Raw genomic sequence first — 17,103 nt, 5'->3', positions numbered from 1 at the left:
CATGAGATCAGTCTCAAGCAAAATTTTTGTATGTAACAAGTATACAAAGGACTTGATTTGAAAATATGTTTGTTGTATTCTAAGGAAAGCATCCCAAGGAGGCCAGTGTCCTTGAAATGAGTGAGAAGACTAGAGAGTGATACATAAAGAGAACTAGCAATTAAGGACCTACTAGGTCATTGTGAGAACTTGGCTTCTATTCTGCAGAGTTGAGATGTTGCTGGAGGATTTTGATCTGATTTATGTTTTAATTGGATCATTTAGCTGCTTTTGTGGAAAACAGACAGTGAGATAAGAGTAGAAGACAATGCATAGGAAATACCTGTACTGGATGGGAGGTTGAAACAAATGAGAAAATAAAAGCAGTCAGAATAATGTTCATATTTTCCCACAAACAAAGTTATCAATCTTCTTGAATCTGTGTTGCCATTCTCTGCATTCCCTCACCTATTAGGGTGGATAATCATCTGTGCTCTAATCTAATGAGTGCTGTTTACTTCAGACTTGATCCATTCTCTCTCATCCACTTAGGGATGCTGCTTTTGCCGTCATCACTTCTCTCTTGTACATAACCATTTTCTATCTCTCTACTGTATTATTTCCATTGGCATACAAAGATTATCTTTAAAAAAAAAACTCTTTCCATACCTTTTCAAGATATTGCACCAATTCTGTTATCCTTTGGAGCAGAAATTCCTTTAAAAGAAAATAAATGTGCTCACATGTTGTCTGCATTTCCTCTTTGCCCACTCTAATGAGTTTACTTTAATTAGGCTTTCTTCTCCATCACTCTACCAATACTGTCAATTTCATTTGTAACCTCTGTAAAGCAAATCCAATGTTCATTTCTCAGACTTGTTTGAACCTATCGGTCATATTAGACACAGTAACCATCCACCTTTGGCCTCCAAGACACACTTCTCTCAGTTTTCTCATCCTAGGAAGGCTGCTGCTAGTTTTGTTCTCTCCTCCAACCTTTGAACAATGGAATAACCCCATCTCAGTACTCGGAAGTCTTCTTTCCTTAACTACACTTACTTCCTAGTTAAGTGATCTCATCTATTGCCAATTTTAAATGCCTATTATATACTATCTACTAAGGCATTTCTATTTACAGTCCTGACCTCTCATCCTTGATCTCCAGACTCCTGTGCCCAGTTCTACTTAACCTCTACACTTGAATGTCTAATAAGCATTTCTTTTTTTTTAAAGATTTATTTATTTATTTGAAAGTCAGAGTTACACAGAGAGAGGAGAGGCAGAGAGAGAGAGAGAGAGAGAGAGAGAGAGAGAGGTCTTCCATCCGATGGTTCACTCCCCAGACGGCCGCAACAGCCAGAGCTGTGCCAATCCGAAGCCAGGAGCTTGGGCCATCTTCTACTGCTTTCCCAGGACATAGCAGAGAGCTGGATCAGAAGTGGAGCAGCCAGGTCTTGAACTGGTGCCCATATGGGATGCCGGCACTTCAGGCCAGGGCATTAACCTACTGTGCCACAGCACTGGCCCCTAATAAGCATTTCAAATGAACACATTTAAAACCAATTTGCTATAACCCCTCTTACACTCTTCACCATCTCAATAAATGATAACTGATTTTTTTCTACAGCAATTTGGACCCCAACCCTTTCAGCGGTTGCTGAATCTATTTCTCTGAGACCCGTTCAGCGTGTCAGCTGTTCCTTTGATTCGTTTCCTGAGTCCCACCGCAGCTCACTTCCACTCTCACCAATGTTGTCTAAGTCACCACTCTCACTGAACTACTACAACAGTCTCTGAGTCCGTTTTCCATAAAAACTGCCAAAATGGCCTAATGAAAACATAAGTTAGATAATGTTACTCCTCAGCTCAACATGCTGCAATGATGTCCCAACTCTGCTGAATAAAAGCGAAGTTCTCACAATGGCCTGCTAGGTCTTCACCTGCTCACGTCACTCTTTGGAATCTCAAACTAAAACTACCTTTTGTAGTTTCTTTCCCTTTGATCTCAGCTTTACTGACTCCACCTACAACACAGATGATGGCCATGGAATGTGATGGAAATAAGACTGGGATTATGAATAGAGTGATCCTCTGTGTTTCTGAACCTTACCTTTGAAACAGGAGTGATAATTCTTGTCTTGTCTTGTCTACTACCCAGATTACATAGTCATTAAATGACACAGTGCTATCTGAGTACTTTCTGAATTGAAGTGCTGAGTGCTCATAAAGGCTTAGTGTTACTAGATTTTTCTTTCCCTCTCCCAGGAGACACTTATGTTAGCAAGCCAGGGAGGCAACAGTGAGACAGTTTGCTGCTTAACCAGTTTTGATAGCCTTCTGCTGGAAGAGGGCAATTCCTGGATGACTGATGTGAAGGCACCAGGAATGATTTCTGCCAGCAATTGGACAGATGCTTAACTCACCAGGTGAAATGAATAAATCCTCTAGATCTGCAGTTAATAATAATAATAAATCCTTAGGCCTGTAGCACACTTTATAAGTTTACAGAGTGCTTTGCAATGACACTACCTCATTTGGTTTTTCAAATCTGTGAAATACAAATGAGGAAGTTACAGGTTCTGTGGCATGCATATGGTCACATGGCCTTTAAATGTCAAATCTTTCTTTCCAGATCACCACATCTGCCTCTTTGTATTCTAGAGGATAGAGAAGCTGACTGTATTTCTGGAGGGCATGTCTAGGGACCAGAAGAGAACCTAGCTTGAGCCCAAGATGATTCTCCATTTGCACTTTCAGGCATTGTACCTCGTTTCCACCAATGGAACCCCAGAGCTTCAGAACCCAGAAAAGCTGACAGGTATTTTCTGGGACTTTGGTTTTGTATTCTTTATTTTTAAATAAGATTTATTTTTATTTATATGAAAGGCAGAGTTCCAGAAAGAGAGAGAGAGAGAGAGAGAGAGAAAGAGAGAGAGAGAGAGAGAGAGAGAGAGAGAGAGAGAGAGAGAATGAATGTCTTCTATCTGATGCTTCATTCCCCCAAATGGCCACAATAGCTAGGTCTGGGTGAGGCTGAAGCCAGGAGCCAGGAACTCCATCCTGGCTCCAGCATGGGTGGCAGAAGCAACTACTTGGGCCATGCTCTGCTGTCTTCCCAGGTGCGTTAGTAGAAAGCTGCATTGGAAAGTAGAGCAGCTGGATTTGGAACCAGCACTCCAATTTGGGAACCTGACTTCACAGGCAAGAGCTTAACCTGATGTGCCACAATGCCAGCCCCAGAAATAATGTTTAAGCAGCTATCTGGGCATCTTATTGCTCCATCAAATTGATGCATAAAGTTAGCCATTGTGGAGTGGGTGTTTAGCTTGGCAGTTCAGATGCTTACATCCCAAATTGTAGCCCCTTGATTTGCTCCCCAGCTTTAGCCCCTGACTTCAGCTTCGTGCTAATGCAGGCCCTGGGCAACAGCAGTGGTGGTGCAAGTAATCAGGTTCCTGACACTCATGTGGATTGCGTTCCTGCCTCCTGGATTTAGCCTGGCCTAGCGCTGGATATTGCTGACATTTGGGCTGTACACCAGCAGATGGGAAATCTCCTTTAGTCTGTTTCCCTGTCTCTCTGCCACTCAAACATACTTTTAAAAAAATTAAAATTAACATCATCCTCATCCTCAATTCTAGAAAAAAAAAAGAGACTCTTGGCAGAGACCAACTGAACTAACAGCTCTTATAATGCTAAGTGGCAAGAGGTCAAAAATAATGAGATTGATGACTCCAGTATTGTTTCATGGTGGGGAAAAAGAGCACAAAAGTTCCTCCATGCACTTACTGACAAAACAAGTAGCAGCTGGACTGAGTGCTTATGTGTGAGATGGACACAATCCTGGATGATGGTATAGCTCGCCCAGAAGGAGGGAGTGATAAGAATCTACAGATTGTACCTCCTCACTTTGAGATTTCAATGGTAAACTAAGTCTGTGATTGCCCTCTCGGATCAGTTGTCTGATTAGTTAGGTGTTAAAGACAGAAACAGTGGCTGTCCTGAGGACTTTGGAACACACAGTTTAGGCTTTGTAGGGGTGACTGTTAATTACTAAGCTATCTAGACATCCACTTAGACTGTGGAATATTCTTAACACCCAGGAAGCTTAACAGAGCACATTCCCAAGCCTTTTACTGCCTGCAAGAGAACTCTGAAGCTCTCTACTCATTGACAATTGCTGTTGGTCTAATTATGTGTGGCCTGAATAAATTTGTCCCCTGTATATTAGCTTTCCATTTCTAAGCAACAAATTACCACACACTTTGTGCTACGACCAACACAAATTATCTCCGTTTCTAAAGGTCGAAAGTCTGGTCATGGCATGGCTGGATTTTCTGCTCAGGGTCACTTCAGGCTGAAATCAAAGGTATTGGTTGGGATTGTGGTTTCTGTGGGGCTTGGAATCCTCTTCCAGGTTCACTGGTTATTGGCAGAATTTATTTCCATGTGTTTGTGAGACTGGCATCTTCATTTTCATGCTGACAGTCAAGGTCCACTCTGTTCCTAGAGGCTGCCTATAAGTTTCTTGCCAAAGGGTCCCCATAAGCAATTCACAGAATGCGTGTTCACTTTCTTCTAGGTCAACAGAGCACATCTCTGACTTCTACTTCTGCAATCAGCCAGAGAAAACTCCAGTTTTGGAGAGCTCTGCCTTTGGATCAGGTTCACCTAGATAACCTCCCTATTTCAAGATCAACTGCTTTGGACACTTAATTACATCTGCAAAATTCCTTTACCACAGTACCTGGGTTACTGCCTGATTGAATACCTGAGAAGAGGCAAGTGTGTGTGACGGGCTGGCAATCTTGGAAAGCCCTCTTAGAATTCTGTGCAACATATCCTGCAAAGGTCTTTCTAGACCCAGGAATTGATGCCTTGGGGAGGTAACTAGTGTAGCTCAACTGCAGTGCAGGGACTTGCTGTGGTTTGAATATGTCCTCCACAGTTCCTGTGTTGGAAACTTAAATCCCAATGCAACAGTGTCGAGAGGTGAGACCATTAAGAGGTACCTGGGGGGCTGGTGTAGTGGCATAGCAGGCGAAGCTGATACCTCTGCTGCCAGCATCCCATGTGAGCACAGGTTTGAGAACTGGCCGCTTTACTTCTAATCCAGCTCCCCGCTAATGTACTAGGAAAGCAGTGGAAAATGCCCCACGTTTGGACCCCTGCATCTACTTGGGAGACCTGGATGCAGCTGCTGGCTCTTGGCCTCGGCCTGGCCTAACCCCAGGTGTTACAGCCATTTGGGGTGTTGACTCTTTGTCATCTTGATTTAAATGTTGGTAGTGTTCTAAGTATCATCAACTTAACTGTAAATGGCTGGGACATATCGGGACAGGCTATTAATAACACAAAGGTCTATGAATAGCCTGAGTATTAAAATTATTGGTCATGCCAGAGCCAACAGAAAGATTGTTAGCCAAGGTGACCAAGAAAACGGGTTTTTATACCAATTTTTATTGGCCTATCTTTGTTTTTTTTTTTTTTTTAGGCAGTTTCCGACTAAGGATAAGCTATTTTTAATTATTTCTGAGTGGTTGGCATAAAAACTGCAAGTTTCCCCTAATGTTGGGTATAATCCTTCCTGTTTTAGAATAGGAGGTCTAGACTCCCACTATTTTGGAGAACTTCAGCCAGAGTCTAGAGAGGACTCTAATTTAGATACAGACTTTTCTAATTCTGAGAGGTCAAAATCAACATGTTTGCTTCAAGTTTTAAAGTTCTGATGGCTGGTAATCAGGGCCGACGTCCCCACAGCTATGGAGCCAGCTATTTCCAGCCCAACCAGAAGGGGAACTAGTACTGGAGCTGCTCACCCCTCTCGGTGGAGAAACCCCCAAGTGTTCTCTCCCACCTTCACTTGAGGCAATACATATACAAGTATACATAGTTTTGTTTGATTAGACTTAATTAGTTCCACATGAGAGAGGCAAGGAGTAATTCCCAGGGTACAAGCAAACCAGGTTCCCGCTGGCGGTACAAGATAATTTTGATCTCCTTGGCTGGAGGAGTTAAAGGACATGGGGATTGACTACATGAATCCCGATAGGGAGAGTGTTGGACTTGAAACCCTCTAATTAATAGGCAGATGTCTTTACCCTGTAGATAGCCAAGGGTGTGTTTTGGTAATTTTCCCATTGGCAAAGGTTTTGTTGGTGGGCTTGACTTGTGGTGACGTTTCAAATGTCAGAAGAATTAGTGCCCACAGAAACTTTAGTTCCTACCCCCACATAGTAGGGGGGGTGTCTGGTTTAGACAGCACCAACAATCCTGGGTGGTATTAGGATTAGTTTCATTTAGGAAGGTAAAGACAGAAATTAGCATGTCCAGTAGAGGACAGCATGAGACGTCTGCAAAATTACATCTGCAAAATGTAATCTAATTGTAATTTGACCTATCAGCCCCTCGATAACAAATGTTAGAGGCGATGTCGAAGGAGGGGTCGGAGAGCACCTAGGTGGAGGTCGGGGAATTTGAGGGGGTCTTGTGGGTAGCAATTGCAGTCTCCCTCCCCGGACCGGTAAGGTTAGGAGGACTTTTTTGGAGTGTGTTTTTGGGTGGTAAACTCTATGCTGGGTCATAGCCAGAGACATACAGTCTTAATCCCCAGGTGGGTCCTGTCTGCCATCCTTCTCCCTGACCATTTTTAACCTGTATGATAATGGGATTGCAGGAAGCTGTGGTGCAGGTCCCTTGTTTGGTGCCCCAGGTAAGGTGGATGAGGTGATCTCTCCCCTTATTTGTAACTTAATTTGCTATAGTTTAACAAACTGTTAGCACAGTGGTATTGGTCTGTCCCTTCATGGTCAAGGAGGCCCCTGGGGGAATACATAAAATTTAGTTTCTGACAGTCCTTGTTCTAGTTTTTTTTTGTTCTACATCTCATGGAAGGTGAGGTGGGGCCTAGACTACCACTTAAGCCTCCTCTGTAACTGACCTTCTGATTACCTAGGCCTTTTCTGTACATAGGTCAAACTGAAACCAGGGGGTTGTGAAGGAATTTTTAGCGATGATGGTGCCACCCCCCCCTTTTTTTAAGTTCTCAGGTATAATTAACTAGCTGGTGTGGGTTGAAGACTATGCCCTTGCCTCTGACAATTAAATTGAGCATAGATAAGAGGATCAAGAGACAGTTCAGGAGAGCCTTGTCTTTAATGGGTCCTTGGTTGGGCTTGCTGTCCATCGTTCTAACGCCTGAGATGTTGAATCCCTTTTTATCTGGTTGTGATGAATCAAATGGCGTTTCTCCACTATTTTTACTGCTGTTGGCTGCTCAAGACTGCAGGCAAAGATCTGGTCCACTGCGTCTTGAGGGTTGTGGGGTTGTATTTCTTTATTCACACCAGATCTCCAGGCTGATTGTTGAGGGTGACAGCACTAGAGGTTGATTGGGGGTGATCTGGTTGTGTGGCTTTTTCCAAGGTGTGGCCTTGTTGGAGGACTGTCTGGAGAGCCCGTAAGGACTTAAGAAGGGAGTCATTACTCAAATTTGTCAGCTGTTCCTCTTCCAGCATCGGGACTAGGGATGGTGGCCTTCCAAACATTATCTTGTAAGGGGTTAAATCCTTTACATAGGGAGTACACCCTTTCTGAAACAGGGCGAAGGGAAAGAAGCTCACCCAATGTTTGACAGTCTCTACTTTTATTTTCATTAAGGTTTTCATTATAGTTTTGTTTATCCTTTCCACTTGTCCTAAACTTTGTGGTTTATAAGTACAATGTAATTTCCAATTTATTGTTAAAACTTTTGCTAGCAATTGGGTAATCTAAGTGATAAACACAGGACCATTATTAGAGGGAGGACCCCATTATTAGAGGGAGGCCAATTCGGGGGACAATCTCAGAAACTAATTTCTTGACTACAACCTGAGCTATTTCAGTCTTGGTGGGGAAAGACTCTGCCCAGCCAGAAAAAGTATCAATAAAAACTAAAAGATAGCAGTAATTATATTTTTCAGGTAAAGTCTACTTTTTAGTGTTCTCTGGGGGCCTTTCCCTGTAACCGAGTCCCCTGGGTTAACTCATCTCTTTGTTCTGGGTTTACCTGGGCACAAACATGGCATCGTGACAAGACTTGGCAAGTCTGCTGATCCAATCCAGGAATGTAGAAATGTAACTACTCAGTCAATTTTGAACTCCGGAGATGAGTACTGTGGTGAACTTACTCTATTAGTTTTTGGCCAATCGCTTCTGGGAAGTTCAGTCTTCCATCAGGAAGGCACATCTACCCTCTATGATCCATTGTAGCCCCGTGTGATAGCCCTGTAGGTTTTTCTTTTTAGTATAGACGGGTTTGGTTAGGCAAGACTAGAAGGATCTGGAGGGGCCCCACTGGTTTTAAGGCACCTTTCCCAGCTGTTTTATCCGTGAATGTATTTCCCTTCACCTCCAGGTTCCGTGCCCTCTGCAATGGATGATGGCCACTTTCTTTGGCAACCACACTGCCTCCAGAATGGCTAAGATCTTGGACACAGTTTTGATCTGCCTTTCCCCAGATGGTAAGAGTCCCCATTTTTGATGCAGGGCTCCATGGACGTGGGCAGTGGCAAAAACATATCTGCTGTTTGTGTAGATATTAATGGATTTATTTTTGCTCCACCTGAAAGCCTGGGTTAGTGTTATTAACTCAGCCCTCTGAGCAGATGTTTTATGTCTGAATGCCTGGCCCACATGACTTCTGTGAAGGTGACTACAGTTGCACCTGCTCACCTCACTCCTCCAGAGATGAAGCTGCTCCTATCCGTGAACAAAACAGTGTCTCCGTCTCCCAGCGAAGCGTCAGTCAGATCCGCCCTCAGCTGGTTGAGGATTCCAGCACCTCCTTAGCATCATGGCTAGGCTCCCATGGATTATCATCAGGAAGCAGGGTGGCGGGATTTAAAGCAGAAGTTTTTAGAAACTTAATTCTCAGTGAGTCCAGGAGCAGCACTTGGTATTGGATCAACTTTTTCCACCAAAATTGGGATGAGCTTTGACCCTTGCTCCTTTTGTTTTCTTTTGGAGCACTCATTTTTCCAATGTCCAGTGTCCTTACAGTAAGCACACTGTTCCTTTTTTAGAGGAGGTCTGATTGAACAACCTTTTTTATCCTGAGGCTGGGGGCCTCTCCCTTGTTTAGGGCCACCACTATAATTCTAGCCATCCTTTTTGTCTGGGAAGTACAGGGTCATTCCTGTTATTATAAATGTTCTGGGCTATCTCCACCAATTCAGAAAGGAGCTTTCTCTCAAGTCCCTCTAGCCCTGTAATTTGCGTCTAATGTCAGGGGCCCACTGAGACACAAAGGCTACATTAATGACACACCTATTTTCTGGTGCTACTGGATTGATAAGGGTCTATGTGCAATATGTTTCAAAGAGATGTTCAAGGAAAGCCATGGGAGACTCATTGGGTTTTTGGAGGATCTCACTTACCTCAGGGGTTGGCTTCCTTGCTGCCATTCGGACCCCTCCCAACAGAGTCTGGTGATACCAATTGAGGACCTCCTTACCTCTAGCTTCACTGGATCCCAGCAAGGGGTGACTTGCAGGAAAAATTATTTGCAGTTGGGCCGGCTCGAAGGTGGGCTGTCCTTCCAGCCCCAGGACCAGTTTCTGGGCTTCTGGCCGAGGGTAGTCTCTCTTCCAGTGTGAAGAGGGTTTGGGAAAGTTGTTAACAGTCATCCCAGGTCGGTTGATGAGTAAAGAAAATAGACTCGGGTAGGCCGGTGCTGTGGCTCACTAGGCTAATCCTCCGCCTTGCGGCGCCGGCACACCGGGTTCTAGTCCTGGTCGGGGCAACGGATTCTGTCCCGGTTGCCCCTCTTCCAGGCCAGCTCTCTGCTGTGGCCAGGGAGTGCAGTGGAGGATGGCCCAAGTGCTTGGGCCCTGCACCCCATGGGAGACCAGGATAAGTACCTGGCTCCTGCCATCGGATCAGCGCGGTGCGCCGGCCGCGGCGGCCATTGGAGGGTGAACCAATGGCAAAAGGAAGACCTTTCTCTCTGTCTCTCTCTCTCACTGTCCACTCTGCCTGTCAAAAAAAAAAAAAAAACAAAGACTCGGGAGAGAGATTAATCCCTGAGGCCTCTCAGAAAAGGAGGGATTTTGTTGTTTCCAATTATACAGATCACTAGTATAAAAGGGGACATAGACTCTAAAAGGGGGTTTGTCTCCCCGCAAGACAGAGGCAGTCTGCCACAACCTAAGGACCAGGACAGGTGGCTGTGTAGAACCCAGTGTTCCTTGGGGCTGCGGGTGATATGCTGACCTGCTCCGCATATGTCCAGGGCTGAAAAGACTGGGCTCCCCTGTTGCTCCCCCTCTTCACGGAGGAACGACACTAGACCCTGCGCTGTTCTTTTGTCTGCTCAGCCCTTCCCGGGTTTGCTGCTGGTTCTTCCCGGGTTGGCTACCAATCCTTCCACCTCCGTGGAAGGGCGGTTCCCCCTGCCACTTTCCCCACTTCCGTGGGGGAGCAGCACACCACCGGCTGGCTCTCTCGGGGGCTGCTCAGATGTTATCCAGATGTTCCCCTTAGATGTTCCTGGTGCATGTTGTCTCTCTCCTCCTTTATAGTCCTCTTCCACCAATCCCAACTCTGCTACCCACACGCCGAGTACGCTGCTCTCCTCCAATCAGGAGCAGGATCAGCTCCTGCAGGTTATTGGTCGAACTGGAGGCAGCTGTGTAAAAGTTGTTTATTCCCTTTCAGCGCCATATTGTGGGAGAGCAGATGCATAGAATAAGTCTTAATTCCAGTAACTTAGTCTAGTCTGAGTTGCTCCCCACAGTTCCCCCTTTCTTTTTATTTTTGGCATTGATATGCGCCTGTCTTCGGTGCCCCGCGGCACACACTCTGCTCTGCTTGCTGGAGTTGCCCACAGGTGCTTACAAGCCCTACCAATCAGGCAAACCGAATCCAGGTCCTCTCTTCGCCATGTTGAGAGGAGGTTTTTAGGCGCTGATGCGTGCCTGTGTTCGGTGCCCTGCAGTGCGTGCTCTGCTCGAGCTGCCTGCAAGTGCTTATCGCCTTAATCAGGCAGACCGAATCCAAGCTCTCTCATTGCCATGTTGTGGGGAGGCCTTATTTTTCTCTATTTCTCTATCTCCGGGCATTCCTATCTCTCCTATTTTACTTCTATCTGCCAGCATTCCTATTTCTCTCATTTTACTTCTAAACTTCTGTTTCTCTTATCCCCGCGGCTTCCCGGTGCCCGCCCCGAGGCAGCTTCTCGGCGCCTCGCCCCGCGGCGGCTTCCCAGCTCTGCGCGGCTTCAGCCCGCGCTTCTCTTATCTGCGCGGCTTCCGGGCTTCGCACACGCTCCGTGGTCTCCGAGCCTTTTCGCGTCCACACCACGGCCTCCACGCCAGCCCCGCACTTCCTATCTACTCGCGCCCCGTGCACTCTCTCCCCTTGTGCCCTGCGCGCTTTCTCTGTGCTCGGCGGCTTCCACGAATCACAGCCTAGCTCACGTTTCTGCCATCGGTTGGTTTAGTTTTCAGTCTAAGTTCCCCGGGCTAACCTGACGAAATCCAATCTAGCTTACGTCTCCGCTTCGGTTTGGCTTTCCGTCTTTTGCTCCCCAGGCTAATCTGACGGATTCCAACCTAGCTTACATCTCCGCCTCTGGTTTTAGTTTTTCGCCTTTTGCTCCCCGGGCTGACTTGACGAACCCCAACCTAGCTTACGTCTCCGCTTTGGCCTGCCCCCGCGGCTTCACTTTCCCTAACATATTTTTCTCTACCCGGTATGTTTCCTAACTTTTCTCCAACAATATTCCCCTCTCATTTCTCCTGGCTTCTCCCCACAGTCCGTATCCGAGTCTAAGTTTCTTCTAGCTTTCACTTTCGCTTTCAACCATAGATTTCTCCTAACTTCCCCGCCATAGTCCGTATCCGAGTCTATGTTTCTTCCAGCTTTCACTTTCGCTTTCAATCCTAACTTCTTCCGGCATTTTTTCCGTCCGGCTTTTCCCTAGGCTCTTTGCTAGTCTCTCTCTCCGGTATTTTCCTGCTTCTTCCCGCTTCTTCCCTCCTATGTTTCATATCTGAGTCATGGCACCATTATGTCGCTCCCCCTCTTCGTGGAGGAACGACACAGGACCCTGCGCTGTTCTTTTGTCTGCTCGGCCCTCCCTGGGTTTGCTGCTGTTTCTTCCCGGGTTGGCTGCCGTCCCTCCACCTCCATGGAGGGGCGGGCCCCCCTGCCACTTTCCCCACTTCTGCAGGGGAGCGGCACACCACTGGCCGGCTCTCTCGGGGGCTGCTCAGATGTTCCTCAGGTGTTCCTGGTGCATGTTGTCTCTCTCCTCCTTTATAGTCCTCTTCCACCAATCCCAACTCTGCTACCCACACGCCGAGCACGCTGCTCTCCTCCAATCAGGAGCAGCTCCTGCAGCTTGTCAAGTTGGTGAGAGGCAGCTGTGTAGGAGCTGTTTACTCCTTTCCCAGCGCCATATTGTGGGAGAGCAGATGCATAGAATAAGTCTTAATTCCAGTAACTTAGTCTAGTCTGAGTTGCTCCCCACACTCCCTCTGGTGACAGTCCTCATCTGTGAAGAGTCGGGGCCACTAGAGGCTCCTGGGGTGGGGCCGATGGACTGGCTCCATAGGGAGGAGGGTCCAGTAGGATGGGATCCTCTGGGGGGCCCTGAATAACAGGTGGTGGTGGCTCCTTCCCTTTCAGTTTAGCTAGGAGGACACGTTGACCCTAAATCATTTTTACTTTTTTTTTTTTTTTGTAACCTTTTAGCCACAAAGGAGGATTGGAAAGGAAATCAATTCAGGTTAGGATGAACAGGTTTTCCATAAATCACCTCTTGGACCTGTGTAGCTGTAGAAAGGTTAGTAGTTCCCTCCAGTGGCCACCTTACATCAAAGGTTGGCCACTCCCATTTGCAGAGGAGCTGGAAATCAAAAGTATTTAGGGTAAAACCAAAAGGTCTAGTTGTGCACCTTTTAACTTTACTGAAATTTTATTAAAAAATATAACCCAATGGTGGATCAGCAGGGAGGGATGATCCTTGTCCCATTCCTATAACAACGACAGCATCAACACAGCAAAACAGAAAGACCAACCAACCAACCAGACTCTTACACAAATTATGTTCAGCCAAAACCAGAGATCTGAGATGACGTCTTGAACTCAGACCTGGTTGTGGAAGTAGTGTTGCATTCAGCCTTCCAACAACCCCAGATGGGTCAACCCATAGATCAGAAACCAGAAGAAATCCAAAAAATGATTTCTACTCACTGTTGAGGTACCAGATGACTCCCTGATTAAAATTTCAAAGACTGAGAGACTGTGCTAAAGTACCAGAAGTCAGCTTGGGGCTGAGGAACGTCTCTCAGCGGCCGCCCCCTGAGCCTCCTTCTTGGGCTATGCCACAGTGTTGAAGTTAGCCTACCCATCCTGGGAGGGACGGGGGACTCTTTCTGGGGCCTCCAAATGTTGCAGGGCACACAATTAAAACACAGCAAGACTTTGAGATCAAATTAGGGGTCTTTATTGGCCAGCTGGTGACTGCCCTCTCACAGAGCAAGTCCGGAGAAGACAGCCCGAGTTGCAGTTGTGGGGCATTTTGAAAGGCAGAAACCACATTTTGGTGGCCTTGGCCATTATCAAGCAAGCAAGGTAACCTATAACCACCCAGGCATGCTATGTCCTATGGGAAAATGTAAAACTTCAAGCCACCCTGTCCTAAAAGGCAGGGTTATGGAGAAAGAAGAGAGAGAGACAGAGAGAGAGAGAGAGAGAGAGAGAGACCGAGACCAACCTTCCACCCACTGGTTCAATCTCCAAATGGCCACAAAGGCCAGGACTGGGCCAGGCCAAAGCCAGGTACCAAGAGCTTCATCTGGCTCTTTCATGTGGGTGGCAGGGGCCCAAGGACTTGGGTCATTTTCCACTGCCTTCTCAGGTACATTAGTAGAGAGCTGGATCAGGACTGAACTGGCACCCACATGAGATGCCAGCATTGCAGGTGGGAGCTTATTAACCCAAGCACTAAAGACATCTTCTAATGCTTTCCAGGTCCATTAGCAGGGAGCTGCATCAGAAAGGGAGTGATTGGGACTAGAACCAACCCCCATATGGGTGCTGGTATCACAGGTGGCAGCTTAACCTGCTGTGCTACAATGCTGGCCCCTGAAGTTTGTTTTAAGGCCCAGGATATGGTATATCTTTTTATATATGTCACATGATCTCTTGAAAACAGTGTACCTGTTGATGCTGTTGGGTGAGTTGTTCTATAAATAGCAATTTGATGCTGCAGGTTGATGTTCTTTTCTTCTGTATACATGCTGATTCTCTATCTACTGGTTCTATCAGTTACTGAGATGGGTGCTGAAAACTGCTTCATCTAGCCAAACCCACAGCTGGAGTCACTCCAAAAGCAGCAACAGGGGTTGCTGGGATGGGTTTGCTGGGATTCGAAAATAAGGACTAAATACTAAAGTGATCTGTCCAAAGCATGTATTAGGGGATTTACATGTAGAGCTGCAGCTTAGCTCACAACACACAGTGAGAGAGAGAACAAGGATGTTGTACTGATGAGTCCCCATGAGGGGGTCAGGGTAGAGGCTGATGGAGAGCTTAAGGAAGTTTGGCTTAGAGCTGGGGCCAGTTTCTTTCAGTGTTTTGGACAACAACCTAAAATATCTTTGTCAATACCTGGGAATATTCAAGGTCCCATACTGAGCTCAACCTGCTGGGAAAAACCTGTATCTGGCTGGATCACAGGGTGGTTAAGGCATCTGATTCGCAGACACAGGAAAAGAGTGTGTATGGAGGTGAAGAGGGGAGCAGGGGTGCCCTACAAAGCCTTGAACTATTATTATGGATTTGTCTATTTCTTCTTTCAGTTCCATCAGTTTTGCATTCATATGTTTGGCAGGTCTATTGTCTGCTATCTAGACATTTTGTATTGCTACATCTTCATGATGGATCAACCCTTTTATCATTGCATAATATCCTTCTATGTTTCTTCATTTTCTTTGTTCTGAAGTCCAATTTACCTGATAATGTAGCCTTTTCTGACCTTGGTCTGATATTTGCCTGATTTAATTTTTCATAAATTAACTTTTAATCTGCTTATATTGTTATATTTGAAGCTAATTTCTTATTCACAGTATATAGTTGGTAAATAGTTTAGATTGTAGCTTTTTTAAAAAAATATTTATTCATTTATTTGAAAGGCAGAGATAGAGAGAGAAGGACAGAGAGAAACAGAGACAGAGAGATCTTCTAACCACTGGTTAACTCCCCAAATGGCTGCAATGGTTGACGCTATGCCAGGCCGAAGCCAGGCAGCAGGAGCCTCTTCTGGTTCTCCCAAGTGGGTGGCAGAGGCCAAGAGCTTGGGCCATCCTCTGCTGCCTTCCCAAGAGCATCAGAAGGGAGCTAGATCAGAAATGGAGCAGCCGGGACATGAACTGATGCCCATATGGGATGCAGGCACTGTAGGCGGTGGCTTTACCCACTGTGCCACAGCACTAGCCCACTGCAATGGACCTTATATCAGGGAAATCATGCGAAAATAAAACCATGGTTCCTCATTTCTATTTATTTATACTTATACCCTACCTTTCTCAAAGGATTTGAGAAAACACACAACAAAAACATCTACAATGAAACAATAATCAAATATAGGAGGAAAACCATGTCCCAAGAAAATAAAAGCACAAACATATTGATCACAGAGCCCAGGTTTAGCTATACTTGAGCTTAAATTTGGAACTGAATTTCCTAGAAGTCAAAGTAACAAGATCATTTATGTGATTTCATTATCATGAGAGAGAGAGAGAGAGATTGAGCATCTGAAGTACTTATAACTCTAGGCTGGCACTGCTCAATAAACTTGGTGCAGTCATGGCTTCCAGTGCCATCTAGTATGGTATCCATTAGCCACTTGAAATATGGTTAGTGAATGAGGAAATCAACTTTAAATTTTATTTAATTTTTATTATTTTAAATAGCCACATCCAGCTACTGACTGTCTTAGTGGAGAGCAGCGATCTAGAGGAGACAAAGTAGTGTGGTACAAATGGAATCCAATTTTTGGCTCGGCCATGGTATGCATGTCCTTGGAGGAACTACTTAATCCTTCTGAGCCAGCTCTTTTAAATGAAGATAATGATGGTATCTATCTTTAGGGTTCTGAGGAAATACAAAATGGGTGTGAAGCATTGAATACGATCCCTGGAGCATTGTAAATGCAGTGCTGTTGTATAAGGCTTGAACATGCCTGGTTTGTCAAGAGACTTTGTGCCGACTTCAAATGGGGGTTTTATAGAAGAATCAGTAACTGGGAGTCTAGGTTGTACTTAAGCATCTTAGCCAATAACTGGTGTATGGTCATAAAATTAAAGGTCAATCTAACATCAATAAAAATATGTCTCCACCAAAAGTTGCTTGAAGATATTCTGTTCAAAAAGCATGAGCCTCTGTTCTTTCCCTGTCAAGCCACTAAGCGACTAAGCAGCTCTATCAGTAGTCAGTAGCGCTCTCAGGCTTGTAGTTCAATTTTTCTTCATTAAGAATGTGTTTTTAAAAAGTATCAATTTTAATGATCTTACACTTAAAAGCTGAGAAGCTATTTTTATTAAAGGGACACTTGTTGCAGGTGCTGCGGCTCACTAGGCTAATCTTCCGCCTGTGGCGCCAGCCAGCACTCCGGGTTCTAGTCCTGGTTGGGGCACCAGTTCTGTCCCGGTTGCTCCTCTTCCAGTCCAGCTCTCTGCTGTGGCCTGGGAAGGCAGTGGAGGATGGCCCAAGTGCTTGGGCCCTGCACCCGCATAGGAGACCATGAGGAAGCACCTGGCTCCTGGCTTCGGATTGGTGCAGAATGCCGGCCGTGGCAGCCATATGGGGGATGAACCAACAGAAGGGAGACCTTTCTCTCTGTCTCTCTCTCTCAATGTCTAACTCTGCCTGTCCCCACCCCCCCAAAAGACACTTGTTAAACAGGAATGCCGTAGGTATTTGGAAAAGATAATGTCTGTGCTATGGGCTTGATACACTGCTATAGCAGAGGTGACTAGGAGTTGTCAAGAAAGTGAAAAGCAGAGGTTGGTGCTTAATAGTCAGGTGACATATGCATCCTCAGGTCCCAAGTTCAACCCTTTCCCATGTCACCTTTAT

General features: G+C 45.7%; 1 protein-coding gene across 1 annotated transcript in view; it reads left to right on the top strand.

The window, feature by feature from the left end:
* The first annotated feature begins 8,639 nt into the window (after positions 1-8,639).
* Positions 8,640-17,103, top strand: part of GDPD4 (glycerophosphodiester phosphodiesterase domain containing 4) — a 142,132-nt gene continuing 133,668 nt past the window's right edge. The window contains exon 1 of the mRNA XM_089305785.1: positions 8,640-8,892. Coding sequence (XP_089161911.1) covers positions 8,640-8,892 — 253 coding nt within the window. The remainder of the gene's footprint in view (positions 8,893-17,103) is intronic.

This window comes from Oryctolagus cuniculus, chromosome 1 (genome assembly GCF_051225735.1).
Source record: "Oryctolagus cuniculus isolate XC-2025 breed Fujian yellow rabbit chromosome 1, ASM5122573v1, whole genome shotgun sequence".
In the NCBI taxonomy this organism is placed as follows: Eukaryota; Metazoa; Chordata; class Mammalia; order Lagomorpha; family Leporidae; genus Oryctolagus; species Oryctolagus cuniculus.
This window is presented reverse-complemented; position numbering and strand designations above follow the sequence as displayed.